General features: G+C 43.1%; 1 protein-coding gene across 1 annotated transcript in view; it reads left to right on the plus strand.

The window, feature by feature from the left end:
* LOC111955090 (RNA polymerase II subunit A C-terminal domain phosphatase) overlaps positions 1-19478 on the plus strand; it is a 127566-nt gene that overhangs the window by 50787 nt on the left and 57301 nt on the right. The window contains exon 12 of the mRNA XM_023975167.2: positions 12074-12342. Within this exon, the coding sequence (XP_023830935.1) occupies positions 12074-12342 (269 nt within the window). The remainder of the gene's footprint in view (positions 1-12073; positions 12343-19478) is intronic.

Below are 19478 nucleotides of genomic sequence, written 5' to 3' on the forward strand. Positions count from 1 at the left end.
AAAGGAGAAATGCTCACTAACAGGGAGGTAAACAAATTTGTGCACACAATTTGAGAGAAATACTTTGTTCGTATGGAACATTTCTGGGCGCTTTTATTTCAGCTCATGAAACATGGGACCAACAATTTACATCTTGCATTTTATATTTTTGCTTAGTATAAATAAACATTCAGAGCGTTTTATGGCTCTGTTAAGCATGGTGTACCTGTGAAGTGCCCCAACCTCTGCTTTCTTCAGCTTCTTACTAAAGCTTCTAGACCACTGGTGTAGAGCTGAATGAGCATGGCAAATTACAGCAGAAACGGCAGTCCAAACCCTAGAGTCATCGTTTTCTTAAGGCACTAACACTTTACTCTTCACTGGTGCGCTTCACTCATTCAGGGGTAGAGAGGTCAGTGCCTTTAGCCAGCAATAGAAAAGTTCTGAATTGCCTTTATATTCGAGGAGCTTCACTGCTCCTCGTAATAGCGAGGCCTCCGAAATACTCTGGCTCCCTTTGGTGTTCTGAGAGGCTGTGCTGCTGCTGCGGCTTGTTTCTCTCTGCTTGGGCCCTTATTACCAGTGGCARAAAGTACTTAAGTAAAAATACTTTAAAGTACTACTTATGTCGGTTTTTGTACTTTACTATTTATAATTTTGCCAACTTTTACTTCACTACATTTTTCCTGACACCCAAAAGTACTTGTTACATTTGGACAGGAAAATGGTCCAATTCACACACTTGACCAAGAGAACATCCCTGGTCATCCCTACTGCCTCTGATCTGGAGGACTCACAAAACACAAATGCTTTGTTTGTAAATTATGACTGGGTGTTGGAGTGTGACCCTGGCTGTCCGTCAAAACATTTTCTTTTTAATTGTGCCGTCTGGTTTGCTTAATATAAAGAATTTGAAATGGTTTATACTTTTACTTTGACTTTTGATACTTAAGTACATTTTAGAAATTCCATTTACTTTTGAGTATATTTAAAACCAAATACTTTTAGACTTTTACTCAAGTAGTATTTTACTGGGTGACTTTTACTTGAGTCATTCTCTATTAAGGTATCTTTACTTTTACTCAAGTATGACAATTGAGTACTTTTTCGACCACTGCTTATTACTCACAGAAACATGACATTGTGTGAAGAGAGATGCCTCTGGAAAAGGTCATGGCTGTACTGCAAATGGCACTATTTCCTTTGCATTGCACTGCTTTTGACCAGGGCCCATATGGTCTGGTCTAAAGTAGTGCACTATGTAGGGAATAGGGTGCCATTTCCGGCACACTCCACGCTGGTTCTGGGGATCGTTAAGACTGCCGCTCTGCAGGAGACAGATATGGCCCACTCTGACGTTCTGAACCGCGTTCTGGCTTCTGCAGGGTAGTGATTTGAGCCCATCASAAGGCAACCGTGGGGGCACGGCCACACTGCCCACTGCAGGTACAGAGATGGGTTATGCTGAATGTATTCAAGTTAGGCATATGTTTTTGCAAACAACAGGTAGTAGTAGGTGAAAGAGAGGAGCCTGTTTGGTTGTCTGTTCATGGATTACAGTGGTTGTGTTTATCAGCCATTTTAATAAAAGCCAGAGACCATTGTATTTGTTTTGTCAGTCTCTGTAATCCCTATTGATCTCAGCATGACTCTCCTTGGGGATTTTGGGGTTTGTTTGTATTATTGCGAATGCCGTCTTGCCTCCGAGGGACCAAACACAGCCAGAGGAGATGACTGCTCTGCGGGGTTCTTATTGACTCAATGCAGTGTGTGGAGACGATTCTGTGATGTGAGGGTTTACATTGATTTTAAGTTGTCAAAAATGTTTGTTGATGAAATGTGCTTTAGCGGTCAAAGAAATACGTGTTGATGGTAGTTTATGCTTTGTTTGACATTGAATATCTGTATATATACAGTGGGGAGAACAAGTATTTGATACACTGCCGATTTTGCAGGTTTTCCTACTTACAAAGCATGTAGAGGTCTGTCATTTTTATTATGGGTACACTTCAACTGTGAGATGGAATCTAAAAAAAAAAATCAGGAAAATCACATTTTGTATGATTTTTAAGTAATTAATTTGCATTTTATTCCATGACATAAGTATTTGATACATCAGAAAAGCAGAACTTAATATTTGGTACGGAAACCTTTATTTGCAATTACAGAGATCATATGTTTCCTGTAGTTCTTGACCAGGTTTGCACACACTGCAGCAGGGATTTTGCGCCACTCCTCCATACAGACCTTCTCCAGATCCTTCAGGTTTCGGGGCTTGTCGCTGGGCAATACGGACTTTCAGCTCCCTCCAAAGATTTTCTATTGGGTTCAGGTCTGGGACTGGCTAGGCCACTCAGGACCTTGACATGCTTCTTACGGAGCAACTCCTTAGTTGCCCTGGCTGTGTGTTTCGGGTCGTTGTCATGCTGGAAGACCAGCCACGACCCATCTTCAATGCTCTTACTGAGGGAAGGAGGTTGTTGGCCAAGATCTCGCGATACATGGCCCCATCCATCCGCCCCTCAATACGGTGCAGTCGTCCTGTCACCTTTGCAGAAAAGTATCCCCAAAGAATGATGTTTCCACCTCCATGCTTCACGGTTGGGATGGTGTTCTTGGGGTTGAACTCATCCTTCTTCTTCCTCCAACACGGCGAGTGGAGTTTGACCCAAAAGCTCTATTTTTGTCTCATCAGACCACAATGACCTCTCCCATTCCTCCTCTGGATCTCCAGATGGTCATTGGCAAACTTCTCAAGACGGGCCTGGACATGCGCTGGCTTGAGCAGGGGTACTTGCGTGCGCTGCAGGATTTTAATCCATGACGGCGTAGTGTGTTACTAATGGTTTTCTTTGAGATCTGTGGTCCCAGCTCTCTTCAGGTCACTGACCAGGTCCTGCCGTGTAGTTCTGGGCTGATCCCTCACCTTCCTCATGATCATTGATGCCCCACGAGGTGAGATCTTGCATGGAGCCCCAGACCGAGGGTGATTGACCGTCATCTTGAACTTCTTCATTTTCTAATAAATTGCGCCAACAGTTGTTGCCTTTCACCAGCTGCTTGCCTATTGGTCCTGTAGCCCATCCCAGCCTTGTGCAGGTCTACAATTTTAGCCCTGATGTCCTTACACAGCTCTCTGGTCTTGGCCATTGTGGAGAGGTTGGTCTGTTTTGATTGAGTGGGTGGACAGGTGTCTTTTATACAGGTAACGAGTTCAAACAGGTGCAGTTAATACAGGTAATGAGTGGAGAAACAGGAGGGCTTCTTAAAGAAAAACTAACAGGTCTGTGAGAGCCGGAATTCTTACTGGTTGGTAGGTGATCAAATACTTATGTCATGCAATAAAATGCAAATTAATTCCTTAAAAATCATACAATGTGATTTTCTGGATTTTTGTTTTAGGTACACTTCAACTGTGAGAGACGGAATCTATGTTACAAAGCATGTAGAGGTCTGTAATTTTTTAAGTAGGAAAACCTGCAAAATCGTCAGTGTATCAAATACTTGTTCTCCCCACTGTGTGAGTGTGTGTGTGTATATATATATATATATAGTACTTTAAACTACAGTACTTTAAACTGCATCTCTGTGATGTATACAGTACTTTAACATCATGTCTGACAGAAAGATGTTCCTGCCTCCTTGAAATGCATCCAGCTGCCACAGGCACTGTTATCGATCATGTGAAAAAAGGGAGACGATATTGTCTGTCAACATACTCCTGAGGTATTCTGCAAAGTGCCGTTAGGAAGACCAACTTCTTCAAAGACAAAAACAGACAGGGCAGTGTGTGTTTGGGAAACATAGCAGTTCTGCAACAGGAATCCACAGGCTTACGCTTGGTGTTAGGTTACTTTCTGTCAGTGAGAAACACACACAAAACCCTTCTACCAACCGTCATTTCATCATTTCACCTTGTGCTGGGGACAATAAAAGGCCACTCTCTAAAATATGCTTTTTTGTCACACAACACAATGCCACAGATGTCTCAAGTTTTGAGGGAGCATGCAATTGGCATGCTGACTGCAGGAATGTTCACCAGTGCTGTTGAATGTTAATTTCTCTACCAACCTCCAATGTAGTTTTAGAGAATTTTGCAGGATGTCCAACCAGCCTCACAACCGCAGACCACATCTCAGCCACCGCACCTCAGCCACGCTCAAGGTACTAAACGATATCATAACCGCCATCGATAAAAGACAGTACTGTGCAGCCGTCTTCATCGACCTGGCCAAGGCTTTCGACTCTGTCAATCACCACATCCTCATTGGCAGACTCAGTAGCCTCGGTTTTTCTGATGACTGCCTTGCCTGGTTCACCAACTACTTTGCAGACAGAGTTTCAGTGTGTCAAATCGGAGGGCATGTTGTCCGGTCCTCTGGGGGTACCACAGGGTTCAATTCTCGGGCCGACTCTTTTCTCTGTATATATCAATGATGTTGCTCTTGCTGCGGGCGATTCACTGATCCACCTCTACGCAGACGACACCATTCTGTATACTTCTGGCCCTTCCTTGGACACTGTGCTATCTAACCTCTAAACGAGCTTCAATGCCATACAACACTCCTTCCGTGGCCTCCAACTGCTCTTAAACGCTAGTAAAACCAAATGCATGCTTTTCAACCGTTCGCTGCCTGCACCCGCKCGCCCGACTAGCATCACCACCCTGGACGGTTCCGACCTAGAATATGTGGACATCTATAAATACCTAGGTGTCTGGCTAGAGTGTAAACTCTCCTTCCAGACTCATATRAAACATCTCCAATCCAAAATCAAATCAAGAATCGGCTTTCTATTTCGCAACAAAGCCTCCTTCACTCACGCCGCCAAACTTACCCTAGTAAAACTGACTATCCTACCGATCCTCGACTTCGGCGATGTCATCTACAAAATAGCTTCCAATACTCCACTCACAAACTAGATGCAGTTTACCATAGTGCCATCCGTTTTGTTACTAAAACACCTTATACCACCCACCACTGCGACCTGTATGCTGGCCCTCGCTACATATTCGTCGCCAGACCCACTGGCTCCAGGTCATCTATAAGTCCATGCTAGGTAATGCTCTGCCTTATCTCAGTTCACTGGTCACGATAACAACACCCACCATGTAGCACGCGCTCCAGCAGGTATATCTCACTGATCATCCCAAAAGCCAACACCTGATTTGGCCACCTTTCCTTCCAGTTCTCTGCTGCCTGTGACTGGAACGAATTGCAAAAATTGCTGAAGTTGGAGACTTTTATTTCCCTCACCAACTTTAAACATCTGCTATCTGAGCAGCTAACCGATCGCTGCAGCTGTACATAGTCCATCTGTAAACAGCCCACCCAATTTACCTACCTCATCCCCTTACTGTTTTTATTTATTTACTTTTCTGCTCTTTTGCACACCAGTATCTCTACTTGCACATGATCATCTGATGATTTATCACTCCAGTGTTAATCTGCTAAATTGTAATTATTCGCTCCTATGGCCTATTTATTGCCTACCTCCTCATGCCTTTTGCACACAATGTATATAGACTCATTTTTCCCCCTACTGTGTTATTGACTTGTTTATTGTTTACTCCATGTGTAACTCTGTGTTGTTGTCTGTTCACACTGCTATGCTTTATCTTGGCCAGGTCGCAGTTGTAAATGAGAACTTGTTCTCAACTAGCCTACCTGGTTAAATAAAGGTGAAATTTAAAAAATAAACATCTAACAACGCCAGCCCAGGACCTCCACATCTGGCTTCTTCACCTGCGGGAACGTCTGAGATCAGCCACCCGGACAGCTGATGAAACTGTGGGTTTGCACAACCAAAGAATTTCTGCACAAACTGTCAGAAAACATCTCAGGGAAGCTCATCTGCGTGCTCGTCGTCCTCACCAGGGTTTTGACCTGACTGCAGATCGGCAAATTCTCACCTTCGAACTGTGCTAGGCAGATGGCAGACAACGTGTATGGAGTCGTGTGGGCGGGCGGTTTGCTGACGTTAACTTTGTGAACAGTGTCCCATGGTGGTGGGGTTATGATATGGGCAGGCATAAGCTACGGACGACTGTTACCACAATTGTATTTTATCGATGGCAATTTGCCTCATGCAGTGACGAGATCCTGAGGCCCATTGTGGTGCCATTCATTCGCCGCCATCATCTCTTGTTTCAGCATGATTATGCACGGTCTCAATCAACAGCCTGATCAACTCTATGTGAAGGAGATGTCGTGCTGCATGAGGCAAATGGTGGTCGCACCAGATACTGGTTTTCTGATCTACACCCCTACCCTTTAAAAAAAGTATCTGACACCAACAGATGCAAATCTGTATTCAGTCATGTGAAATCCATATATTAGGTTTTAATGATTTTAAAATTAATGATTTCCTTTATATGAACTGTAACTCAGTAAAATTGTTGTATGTTGCGTTTAATGTTGTTCAGTGTGTAACGTTTTTATTGCTTGTTTCCTGCTGGTTCCACATCAACATCATGCCTCAGGCTATTCTGTATTTGCTCTCTGTCCGTCTAAATTGATGTTGTCAACAACAGTTTGTACCTTAATGAACCTGGCCAGACCCCAATAATGAGCCCAGCTCTAGGGATGTTCTCTCTGCCATGATCCCAGATCTCCACTGCTCTGACACCGTGTAGTGCTGTGCTTATGARTTAATGGATGAAAGTCTACATGCTAGTTCTTCTGGAAGCTCTGCTTCTCTCCTTCCATTTAAGGAAAAATCTCTCCCTCTGTTTCCATATCGATTTAGTTTTACCTCTGTAAATGTGGGAGGGGTCTCACCCTATTTTAATTGACCCAAATGGCCCTCGGGGGACAGGGGATAATGAAGACTAGAGGACTGCTGTAATAGGAGAGTGTGAGGGGGTAGGACATCAGGAAATTAGTAATTTGAGTGTGCTTTTCAAATTTGTGTAGGTCCTTTGTCCAAGGCCTGGGTTTCAGTTTGTAGCCCAAATTCTGGCTTCTCGTTGAGGTACTAATTTCCTAAGACAGGGWCCCAAATGGCATCCTGGTCAAATATAGAGAACAGGGTGCCATTGGAGAATTAACCTTTAATCTATCTACATCCAGGTTAGGAGTGTAATTCTTCATGACCTCAACAGATGTCTATTAGGAACCAGCCTTTCTCTTGACTGTAAAGTATTGATTGATACTATTCCTCCTAATAAATATACCTCCGGCCCTGTGAATGTTAACCTATTTATAGGTCTTACTCACATCGGCTAGGGAGAGCGTGATCCTACAGTCGTCTGAAACAGCTGATGCTCTCACACATGGTTCAGTTTTGCTTGCCTCGAAGCGATCATCAAAGGCATTTAGCTCATCTGGTAGGCTCGTGTCGCTAGGCAGTTCTCGGCTGGGTTTCCCTTTGTAATCCGTGATAGTTTGCAAGCCCTGCAATATCCGACGAGCGTCAGAGCCGGTGTCGTAGGATTCGATCTTAGTCCTATATTGACTATTTGCCTGTTTGATGATTTGTCAGATGGCATCCGGACGGCATCCGGACTAATGTCCTATATCTTGAAATCTGCAGCCCTAGCCTTTAGCTCAGTGGAGATGTTGCCTGTAATCCATGGCTTCTGGTTGGGATATGTATGTACGGTCACTGAGGGGACATCATCGATGCACTTATTAGCCTGTGACTGATGTTGTAACCTCCTCAATGCCATCGGATGAATCCCAGAACATATTCTAGTCTGTGGTAGCGAAACAGTCCATTAACTTAGCATCCGCTTCATAGGACCACTTCTGTATTGAGCCCGTCACTTATACTTCCTGTTTGAGTTTTTMCTTGTAAGCAGGAATCAGGAGGATAGTTATGTTCTGATTTGCCTAATGGAGGGTGGGGGACAGCTTTGTATGTGTCTCTGTGTGGAGTAGAGGCGATCTAGAAWMTTTTGCCCCTCTAGTTGCACAGGTGACATGTTGGTAGTAATAAGGTAAAATGTATTTCAGTTTTCCTGCATTAAAGTCGATGGCCACTAGGGAGCGCCGCCTCTGGATGCTTGTCGCCCTATACAGCTCGTTGAGTGTGGTCTTAGTGCCAGCATCGGTTTTTGGTGGTAAATAGACAGTTACGAAAAATACAGAAACTCTTAGTAAATAGTGTGGGCTACATCTTACATGAGGTATTCTAACTCATGCGAGCAGAACCTAGAGGCTAGAGGTCGACCGATTTATGATTTTTCAACTCCGATACCGATTATTGGAGAACCAAAAAAGCCGATGACGATTTTTATTTTTTTATTTCATTTATTTATTTATTTATTTGTAATGATGACAATTACAACAATACTGAATGAACACTTATTTTAACTTAATATAATACATCAATAAAATCAKTTTAGCRTCAKATAAATAATGAAACATGTTCAATTTGGTTTAAATAATGTAAAAACAAAGTGTTGGAGAAGAAAGTAAAAGTGCAATATGTGCCATGTAAGAAAGCTAACGTTTAAGTTCCTTGCTCAGAACATGAGAACATATGAAAGCTGGTGGTTCCTTTTAACATGAGTCTTCAATATTCCCAGGTAAGACGTTTTAGGTTGTAGTTATTATAGGACTATTTCTCTATACGATTTGTATTTCATATACCTTTGACTATTGGATGTTCTTATAGGCACTTTAGTATTTCCAGTGTAACAGTATAGCTTCCATCCCTCTCCTCGCCGCTACCTGGGCTCGAACCACGAACACATCGACAACAGCCACCCTCGAAGCAGCGTTACCCATCGCTCCACAAAAGCCTGCAGAGCAAGGGGAACAACTACTCCAAGTCTCAGAGCGAGTGACATTTGAAACGCTATTAGTGCGCACCCCGCTAACTAGCTAGCCATTTCACATCGGTTACACCAGCCTAATCTCGGGAGTTGATAGGCCTGAAGTCATAAACAGCGCAATGCTTGAAGCATTGCGAGGAGCTGCTGGCAAAACGCACGAAAGTGCTGTTTGAATGAATGCTTATGAGCCTGCTGGTGCCTACCATCGCTCAGTGAGACTGCTCTATCAAATCATAGACTTAATTATAACATAATAACACACAGAAATACGAGCCTTAGGTCATTAATATGGTCGAATCCGGGAAACTATCATCTCGAAAACAAAACGTTTATTCTTTCAGTGAAATACGGAACCGTTCCGTATTTTATCTAACGGGTGGCATCCATAAGCCTAAATATTCCTGTTACATTGCACAACCTTCAATGTTATGTCATAAATACGTAGAATTCTGGCAAATTAGTTCGCAACGAGCCAGGTGGCCCAAACTGTTGCATATACCCTGACTCTGCGTGCAATGAACGCAAGAGAAGTGACACAATTTCACCTGGTTAATATTGCCTGCTAACCTGGATTACTTGTAGCTAAATATGCAGGTTTAAAAATATATACTTGTGTGTTGATTTTAAGAAAGGCATTGATGTTTATGGTTAGGTACACGTTGGAGCAACGACAGTCCTTTTTCGCGAATGTGCACTGCATCGATTATATGCAACGCAGGACACGCTAGATAAACTAGTAATATCATCAACCATGTGTAGTTATAACTAGTGATTTATGATTGATTGTTTTTTATAAGATAAGTTTAATGCTAGCTAGCYACTTACCTTGYCTTCTTACTGCATTCGCGTAATAGGCGGGCTCCTCGTGAGGCAGGTGGTTAGAGCGTTGGACTAGTTAACCGTAAGGTTGCAAGATTGAATCCCTGAGCTGACAAGGTAAAAWTKTGTCGTTCTGCCCCTGAACAAGGCAGTTAACCCACCGTTCCTAGGCCGTCATTGAAAATAAGAATGTGTTCTTAACTGACTTGCCTAGTTAAATAAAGGTGCAAAAAAAAGAAAACGGCGTCCAAAATACCGATTTCCGATTGTTATGAAAACTTGAAATCGGCCCTAATTAATCGGCCATTCAGATTAATTGGTCGACCTCTACTAGAGACGTCCTTAATATTAGAGATTGCGCAGCAGCTGTTGTTCATAAAGAGACACACCGCCCCCATGATCTTACCGGACTCTGCCGTTCTGTCCTGCCGATACATAAAAAACGCATCTTGATGTACTGTGCATTTGGAAGGTATTCAAACCCCTTGACTTTTTCCACATTTTGTTACGTTACAGCCTTATTCTAAAATTGATTAAATCGTTTTTTCCACCCTCATCAATCTACACACAATACCCCATGATGGCAAAACAAAAAAATAAAACAATTTATTGAAATAATACATTTACATAAGTATTCAGACCTTTTACTCAGCACTTTGTTTAAGCACCTCTGGCAGCGATTACAGCCTCAAGTCTTCTTGGGTATGACGCTACAAGCTTGGCACACCTGTATTTTGGGGAGTTCCTCCCATTTTTTTTTCTCTGCAGATCCTCTCAAGCTCTGTCAGGTTGGATGGGGAGTGTGGCTGGTCTCCAGAGATGTTTGATCTGGTTCAAGTCCGGGCTCTGGCTGGGCCACTCAAGGACATTCAGAGACTTGTCCCGTAGCCACTCCTGCGTTGTCTTGGCTGTGTGCTTAGGGTCGTTGTCCTGTTGGAAGGTGAACCTTCACCCCAGTCTGAGGTTCTGAGCGCTCTGGAGCAGGTTTTCATCAAGGATCTCTCTGTACTTTGCGCCGTTCATCTTTGCCTCGATCCTGACTCATCTCCCAGTCCCTGCAGAGATGGTTGTCCTTCTGGAAGGTTTTCCCATCGCCACAGAGGAACTCTGGAGCTCTGTCAGAGGGACCATTGGGTTCTTGATCACCTCCCTGACCATAGCCCTTCTACCCCAATTGCTCAGTTTGCCAGGGCGGCCAGCTCTAMGAAGAGTCTTGGTGGTTCTGAACTTCTTCCATTTAAGGATGATGGAGGCCACTGTGTTCTTGGGGACCTTCAATGCTGAAGAAATATGTTTGTACTCTTCCCCAGATCTGTGCCTCGACACAATCCTGTCTCGYAGCTCTATGGACAATTCCTTCAACCTCATGGCTTGGTTTTTGCTCTGACATGCATGGTCAACTGTGGGACCTTATATAGACAGCTGTGTGTCTTTCCAAATCATGTCAAATCATTCAAATTTACCAAAGGTAGACTCCATTCAAGTTGTAGAAACATCTCAAGGATGATCAATGGAAACAGGATGCAACTGTTTTGCTTTGTCATCATGAGGTATTGTGTGTAGATTGAGYATTTATTATTTATTTAATTACATTTAGAATAAAGCTGAAGTGTGGTACAAGTGTTCTGAATACTTTCTGAATGCACTGTATATTATCCATGTCCTTGTTCAGCCATGACTCTGAGAAGCATAGTATATTACAGTCTTTAATGTCCTGTTGATAGGATAGTCTTGAATGGAGCTCGTCCAGTTTATTCTCCAGCYATTGCACATTCGCCAATAGAACAGAGGGTACAGGCGATTTGGGCCTGCTCCAGGATAATCAATATGTCTTTCGTCTCTGACTTGTCCAAATTGAGGGTAGTGTTAGCTGTTCTGATGTCCAGAAGAACTTTTCGGTCATAGGAAACAATGGCGCKAAAAAAATACACAAAATGGCACAATTGGTCAGGAGCGCATAAAAACGTCCGCTATTCCATCCAGCACCATTATATTAGCTAATAATGTATCAGATTAAATTGAAAGAAAATATTCTCAGCTGTTTTTCTATAGGAATATAAAGCCTTCGCCTAATGTGCATTCCTATAGACTTTCCAGGTAAATGATCCTCTCTGAATAACAGAGGTCCAAACAGCATCTAATTGGTGTTCCCTGCAGGCAGAGAGGCATCTGATAGGTTATTCCCTTCAGAATAGACAGTAATTAAACTTGTTAACAGGCCAGAGGAATCCATATGTGAAGAGCTATTATGTCATTTGCTCCTGGGCCATGTTAACTGCTGTTGCCACCTGATGTGCAGAGGACAAACTGTAAGTAAAGAGTTAGTGAGGGGTTGGTTAAGTGTGTTCTCTAATCATCTGATGGGATTTATGTGAAGAGTTGAGGTTTTGTCTACTGTATGTTGCGCTCTGGTGGACAATGAGAGGCCTGCTGTACTGTATAGACCACCCTACCCTGGGGGAGCCAAGCCTCACCAACCCACCTCTCTGTTGTCAGGTGGACGACATGCTAGATGAGGAGAGCGACGAGGAGGGAGAAGGCCGGGGGAAGAAGACGATGGAGGAAGTAGAGGGGCAGCGGCCAAAGGGTAGTGGACAGAGCACTGAGGGAGAGAAGCACCACCAACGGCACCACCATCACCAGCTGAAGCAGCACCATCACCAGCTGCAGCAGCAGGGTCTGGCCACTGTTGAAGAGGAGACGGAGAAAACACAGACGCCACCTAGTGACCAGGGCGGTACGACGACGGCGGACAGCGTGCCAAGGTAAGGCCACCAGAGCACCACCTTTAAACCAGGWAGTGAAGTGTTATGTAACCCATTACCAGATTAGCTGTTTTCTAATGGAGGAGGTATGTGTTTCATCAAGCAACTTAATGATGAGAGTTTAAAGACGTCTGTAGCTATAAAGGTAAGGACTATGAAGGTAAGTGATGCGGTCATATTCACGATCGCAGGTTTGTTTCTGATTGGTGCTCTGTGACTCACCACAGAACCACTACAGTCTAGTGGGGGTAATACCGAAGTAGCCATCCATCCTTCAATATTGCAGGCTTGGTCTGTTTCCATGGTGATGTTTCCATGCTGGAAACATTTCCAGCCAGATGGAGGGGGTTAGGGTTACAGTCTCCCACTTCTGCGGGACAGGGTAGCGAGTCTACACTTCCAGAAATCTGCCTCCCAGATGCTTGTCTTGCTCTGTGCTGACGCTGCCCAGTTTAGAGCCTGGAAACAGGGTGCAAAGGCCTCCATCTGTGTCCTCCACCCACACCACAGGGAAGCCAGGTGGGACAGGTCCTCAGTCATATGGGGTCCCGCCTAGGGATGTGCACGCTTATTCAATTATCCGAAGGGAGGGTAGTATTCGAATAATTGTGATTTATTTTTTACAACCCCAAAAAAATCTTAGGCCTATTTTAACACTGAAAAGGCTTTTTCTAAATTAGCTCAATGTGGAGTAAGTTCTCTAATGCAATGCAGGATGGAATAAAATTACGGAATTAAATGTTAGTGAAATGAGAAGGAGTAGGCTACAACGGGAAACCAACAGGTAGGCTGTTGTTTTATCGGAATGGGGATGGGGAGAAGGCTCAGCATGTAGCCTCAATTAGCCTACAGTAGCTAGCTATAGCTGGCTAGCTTACCTAGCTAGCTTCTCTAGCTAGCTTCTCTAGGCTACTCCAGTCAAAACAGGCACTGTTTGGGATGGTAAATAACATTGTGGCTGCTACAAGTTAGCTAATATTGGCTGTAGCTGAGTTGCCTTTGCTAGTGGCTACTGCGTCTCTCTCTCCATCTGCTCGCCCCCATCTCACACACACACACACACACACACACACACCGCCCCCGCCGCAGCTGCAGCAATAGAGCGCCAGCCTCTATCCCTCGCGCAGCAGTGCTCAGGTCAAAACATAAGTTTATTTCAAATATCCGGATATCTGACAAAAATTCATGATACTATTCGAATAGTGAAATTATTTCAAACCGTCATCCCTAGTCCCGCCTAAATGAGGAGTGGAGGAGCTTGGGCTTAGTTTTATACCTTGAGGAAGAGAGAGGCATGGACAGATGCCTTGTTGAAGTCTGCTGATCTGACAGTTTGTGTGTTACAACTCAAGGCTACTGAAGGCCGAAAGGTACTAAGCACCGCTGCCCAGAATGTCGGCAGTACATGTTTTGTTGTTCACATAGCACAGATCTTCCGTCTGATTCTAATTTGTAGATGATGAATGTAAGCTAACTAGCACGCTGCGCTAATGTTGTTGCTAGCAACCTAGAATTTGTAGTCCCTGTTGATACTACAAGACCATCTAAAATGAGTTAATCACATATAATTGCTTTGTAGATTAATCTTTATATGTCTGTGAAGATATGTCCTTTTTAAAGTACATTTTAAGTGGCGGGAAAATAACTTTCTAGTTTATTTTATCTCCATAAAGCCATTTGAACGTGGATATCCACCACTAGCTTTTCTACTGGTGTTCAACCTTTTAAACTCTTGTAGTTGACTGTTGTAGTACATGTGTTGTGTATATTTGGCATGGGACGGAAAGCGAGACGGGCACAGAAACAGGCCCAAGGAGAAAACAGAAGGGCTACAGCACCATTCTGTGACTGTCTGCCTGTGTACAAGCACACAGAACCTGCAAACAATGGAAGCATCTCCTTAATGCAGCCAGGTTGGACTCGGAGAGAGAGAGAGCAGGATGAGAAGACTGATGGCCAGGAAAATAGAAGAGGCGGATAGGAGGTGGAGCATTAGGGCTGCTGTCATAAGATCTATTGCTCCTTGTTAGACCCAAGAGGTCAGACACAACGTGAAATCTGAAGGTCGAAAGGTACTTAGCACAGTAGGAGGCCTTTCGTTCTCTTGCCTTTCGTTCTCTTGGCTCATCATTGCAAAAGATTGGCTAAGCAGGAGGCAGACAGGTAGTCAACGAGGTAGTGTTATTTTTTCAGGAACTCTGGCTAGTGGCTACATATGGCAGCAAATATAGAGATTAGCCAACATCACACAAACGCTGATTGTTTTTTATATGGTAAATAACATGTGCAGAACGTGACCCGGATCTTTAGCTTTGAGAAAGTGGTTTCCGGGAGGGGTGGGGGCGAAAACTTTGTATTCGCAGACACGGTATGGAACAAAAGACGAGGCCTGCTGGGTACCAACCTGAGAGGGGAGCCGAAAGGAATGACGATTAAAAAAATAAATAAGGCACTTTTCCCAGTCTAATCCACCCCCTTTTCATCTGAATTGTTCTAACTAAAACAATAAAGCTGCATAATATATATTTTTTACTCAATCAAGTCTCTTGATGTTAGTTTGATAACWGAGCCAGGCTTCATATATACACTTCATATGAAACGAATGGGGCGGTAAGTACAGCACAACGCACACAACCCTAAATGCTTTACCACGCTAGCTATCTAGCAAGATGAAATAAATAATTTTATTAACACAAGCCAGTTTGCATGCAGCTAACGTTAGCTAAACAGCTATCATTGTCWTTTGCAGTTTTCACATGGCTAGTTAGCTGCTGAGAGTCAGTGGAATAGCTAACAGGCAGCTGCTTCGTTCAAAAACGAATCCGTTGTGATTGAATTATGTTGCTAGTTATCTAGTTGTGGCCATCTGGCTAGTTGTGACTATAAAGGTTCTATCTGCATGAAGCATAGTTCTGAGATATTGAGCATCAAAGTTTCCACAATCCAGCTAAGAACTGTTTTGCTGTGAATTCATATTTTATAACCCATTAAGGTCCTCACCTTAAAGGTCCCTAAAGTGCTGAGTATAAAAATCCTGAAATATTTGTAAATCCATTTTTAAAAATTGGTAGTGTGCAATTGCAGATGGCACCATTTTTATAGCTCTGAAATGTCAATCTGGGTTCAGACATAAGGCTCTGACACTTCTGAATTGACATGTTCAGTTAAGAAAACTGTAGCTGGAATAATACAATTTTATCAAGATAGTCAGATCACATCAACTACATTTAAGAAATGTATTATGAGCTTCAGACGAATTACTGTCATCACTGAACAACGATGTGACATTTACTTTCAGATTTCTGACAGTGTTGTTTTTTTACTTGCTGGCTAGACTAGCCTAGACAATACTTAAGAGGGAGATGGGAAAGATGTGTTCTGATTGGTCCATCTGTATATGTTCAGGCTTGTGATTGCAGATAGAACCGGGCACTGGTCTGTTGGGCACCTGGGCCGTGTTCAGCAAGGTACATTTTAGCAGACATTCTTTTCCAGAGCGACTTACYGGAGCAATTAGGGTTAAGTGRTCAAAGGCACACCGACAGATTGTTCAACTAGTCAGCACAGGGGTTTGAATCAGCAATCTTTAGGTTACTGGCCCAACGCTCTTAACCGCTAGGCCACCTGCCCGCCCAACATTTGTGAAGCATTCAGATATAAATAAATGATGTAGAACGTGCCTCTGACATGTAGAATAAGGAATCACGCTAGCCGTTTTCATGAAAGAGCGTTCTATCAGTGCCACGTCTGGCAGACCGTGCTACAGTCGTTCACTCTACCAGCGTCTCCTCAGGGCCCTGACACTGCTGATAGACATGCAAATGAAGTCCATTAAACAGACCAGGGATGAAGAGCAGCTTGCCTTGTTAACGCTAGCTTTCTCTCTCCCCGTCTATCTGTCCACCCATCCCTCTTTCTCACTCTTTCTGTCTTTTTCCCCAATCTTTGCATCCACCCCTCTCTCCGTCTCGCTCTCCCTTTATCTCCTCTAGTGATTTAATGTGTAAAGCTGTCTYTTTGCAGGGCATTTACAGTAACCTCAGGATACAGTACCTCTGAATACTATATTTGAAGAAGCCTGGCATTTATATGAGTACTTAGTTTAAGACATTCATACAACATTAAATATCCCTCACTGCTAGTATAATAATGGTGTCGTACTGTTAAATAAATAAGAAAAGTGAGTCTGGCAAAGTGAATATGATAGTTCTGGGCCACTTTAGCATCTACGGAATGACCGGATGTACATGGGACTGAATTGGACTGGTTCTATTTTGGACTAAGAGGTGAGCATGCCTCCATCTCTTTTCTTCTCCATCTTTACATCCCTCACCTCCGCCACTTCTTCATTTTAGCCTCTAAACTGACAGGAACCTGTTGCTAAGATACAGTAGAACTAGAGAGCTGTAGAACCAGCGTCTGTTCTCTTGAGACTTTCATCCCCTCTGGCGTCCTGGTCCCCTGAAGTTATTTAATCAATCAATTAAAAAGGTATCTAGGCCAATACCCCTTACCCCAGCTCTATCTTTTCAGTAGAATGAATGACAGCTGATGTTTACTTTTTTTTTTTTTTTTTTACATGGAGGGATACAGAAGAAAATAGTGTGTGTTCATCCAAGTATGAAAACATCAAAAACAGAGATTGAGTGAGAAACAGAGTTTTCAATTCGTTAACTTGAATAAAAGTACATGTTTGCACTGTCATTTCTTTGTGCAGCTTTTCATTCAGTTGAATGCACACAGGCATATGTGGGATGCCAGCAGAACTGAAAACTAAATGAAGAATGCACCTTGCCTTCCTCCGCTCCTTTTGTTCATTCTCCTTCACCACAGGAGTAGAATAACATTTCTCCGAATCCGTGTGGGATATAAGCCTACTGTGCCCTCTGTTTACTAAATGGCCGTTCAAAAAGCTGCCATTGACTAGGACTTTTGCGATCTGCGATATTTAGACTATATTTAGACAATACTGATTAATGTTCCCGACTTTCGACTACTTAATTTTTCCATGGCCAGTTGCCATGGATACCGTCAGGGCAGAGAACAGTAATATGATGTTGTCAAGTTCTGTAATTAACAACTGGGAGAGAAAAAGACAATTTCAACACTGCCCTTCTAACCATTTAAATCAGCTTTGAATGGCTACTTATGTAACCTCCAACTTTTCAGCACATCTATACTCCCTTATCTGCACTTTCAACTTTCAGTCAGTCAGGTAGGTTAAGGTCAGCCTCAGAAGTCATGAGCTGAATATTGCGGTTTCATTCTGACGGCGCATTAGTACCTATTACCCATAAGTCATTAACAGTGATTTATGTGGATGATTGAATGTGAATGGTCGTAGTTAAAAATATATATATATTTTTTAACAGCAGTTTCAGGTAGTTTTCTTTTGTCAATGAAAAGTACAGCACTTTCACCTCTGCGGGAGATGGTCTATCTTTGGAGGAGGTGAGAGGCAGCCTAGCGGGAGGAAGGAGGTGGGAGGTACCCTCCTCTACCCCACTCTTCATTCTGCAATGATTGCAATCAGCCACCACTCCACGCCATGTTATGCTACTCTTGACATCTGGAATGGTGTGGTCGGATGCTTGATTTCCGCAGCGGCTGAGAGCTTTCTTCAGGAAGTCGAGGCATTTTGAATGTAATAATAGAGACTTGTGATTGGCTACTAATGCCGTCATGGTCCCTAGCTGTGTTGATGTAACATACAGGAAGGAACATCTCTGGCCATGAAGTTGAGGGYCTGTAATAGTGGGTTAGGATGGCAATGACGCACAGAATCGTCAGCAATCAATTCGTCTAGAAAATTWATAATCTTCCCCCCACACTGCAACTGAACTGCCTGAGCAAAATAGATGTGATATGTGTGACATTTGTCACAAAGTTGAGGGGTTTTTACTTGAAGCACAGAGGGATGGAGAGCCCTTGAGTTAATGCCACCATCTTTAAAATCCCTGAAAAGTTATTGTCTGAATTTTTCTCCAACTCTCCGTTCATGTTCTGACTCTCCAATACTACTTTACTGGGCAGAGTTTTGACCTTTCTTCCTTGCACACTCTCTTTATTTATTTTTAAGCAGTTGAAAATATCGCTTAAGCTACCGTCTAAGCTGGAGCAAGTAACGTGAGCGTACAAAAAAAAATTGGGGGGGCATTTGTACTGTAATTAAGTTTGTGTATTCATTCCATTAAGTTCTGTTTTGTCTTGGCTCCACTGCCTCCCATTTCTCTCAGGACAAATGGAGGAGAGCAGAGTCCTTTATCATGCTGTTGAGTTTGGCAACTCTGTTTTTTAAAGTCTAGAACCACTGTATACAAAGTATGTAAGCACTACAGCAGAGTGAAATCATTTCACTGACTCTGAGCTTTGGAGGTTTCAGACATGCCTAGCCACCACCAGTGATGTTAAGTAGTACTTTCAAGTAATTTTACTCAAGTCGTTTTTTTTTGGTATCTGTACTTTACTATTTATATTTGGACTACTTTTACTTTTACTCCAGGACAGGAAAATTATTCAATTCACGCACTAACATCCGCGGTCATCCCTACTCCCTCTGATCTGGCGGACTCACTAAACACAAATGCCTCATTTGTAAATTATGTGTGCCCCTGGCTATCCGTAAATTAGAAAAACAAGAAAATTGCGCCATCTGGTTTGCCTAATATAAAGAATTTGAAATTATTTATACTTTTACTTTTGATACTAAATAATATTTTAGCAATTACATTTACTTTTGATACTTAAGTATATTTAAAACCAAATACTTTTAGACATTTTACTCAGGTAGTATTTTACTGGGTGACTTTCACTTTTARTTGAGTCATTTTCTATTAAGGTGTCTTTTGCTTTTACTCAAGTATGACTTGAGGAATCTCAGTATAGAGCTGCTAGACAATCCAGAGTCATTGACACAGATCACGCATCTCCATGTGGGGTTAAATGTCAGTCTGACGCTGTCAGAGACGAGTCATGCCTGGCTGTCTGCCTCAGGGTAGCAGGGATGGGATGAGTAAGATGACGGCCGTGTGTGTGTGTGTGTGTGTGTGTGTGTGTGTGTGTGTGTGTGTGTCTCTGTCCGTGTGTGTGTCTGTGTGTGTGTGTGTATCTCTGTCCGTGTGTGTCTCTGTCTGTGT

The sequence above is a fragment of the Salvelinus sp. IW2-2015 genome, linkage group LG30 (genome assembly GCF_002910315.2).
Source record: "Salvelinus sp. IW2-2015 linkage group LG30, ASM291031v2, whole genome shotgun sequence".
NCBI classification, from domain to species: Eukaryota; Metazoa; Chordata; class Actinopteri; order Salmoniformes; family Salmonidae; genus Salvelinus; species Salvelinus sp. IW2-2015.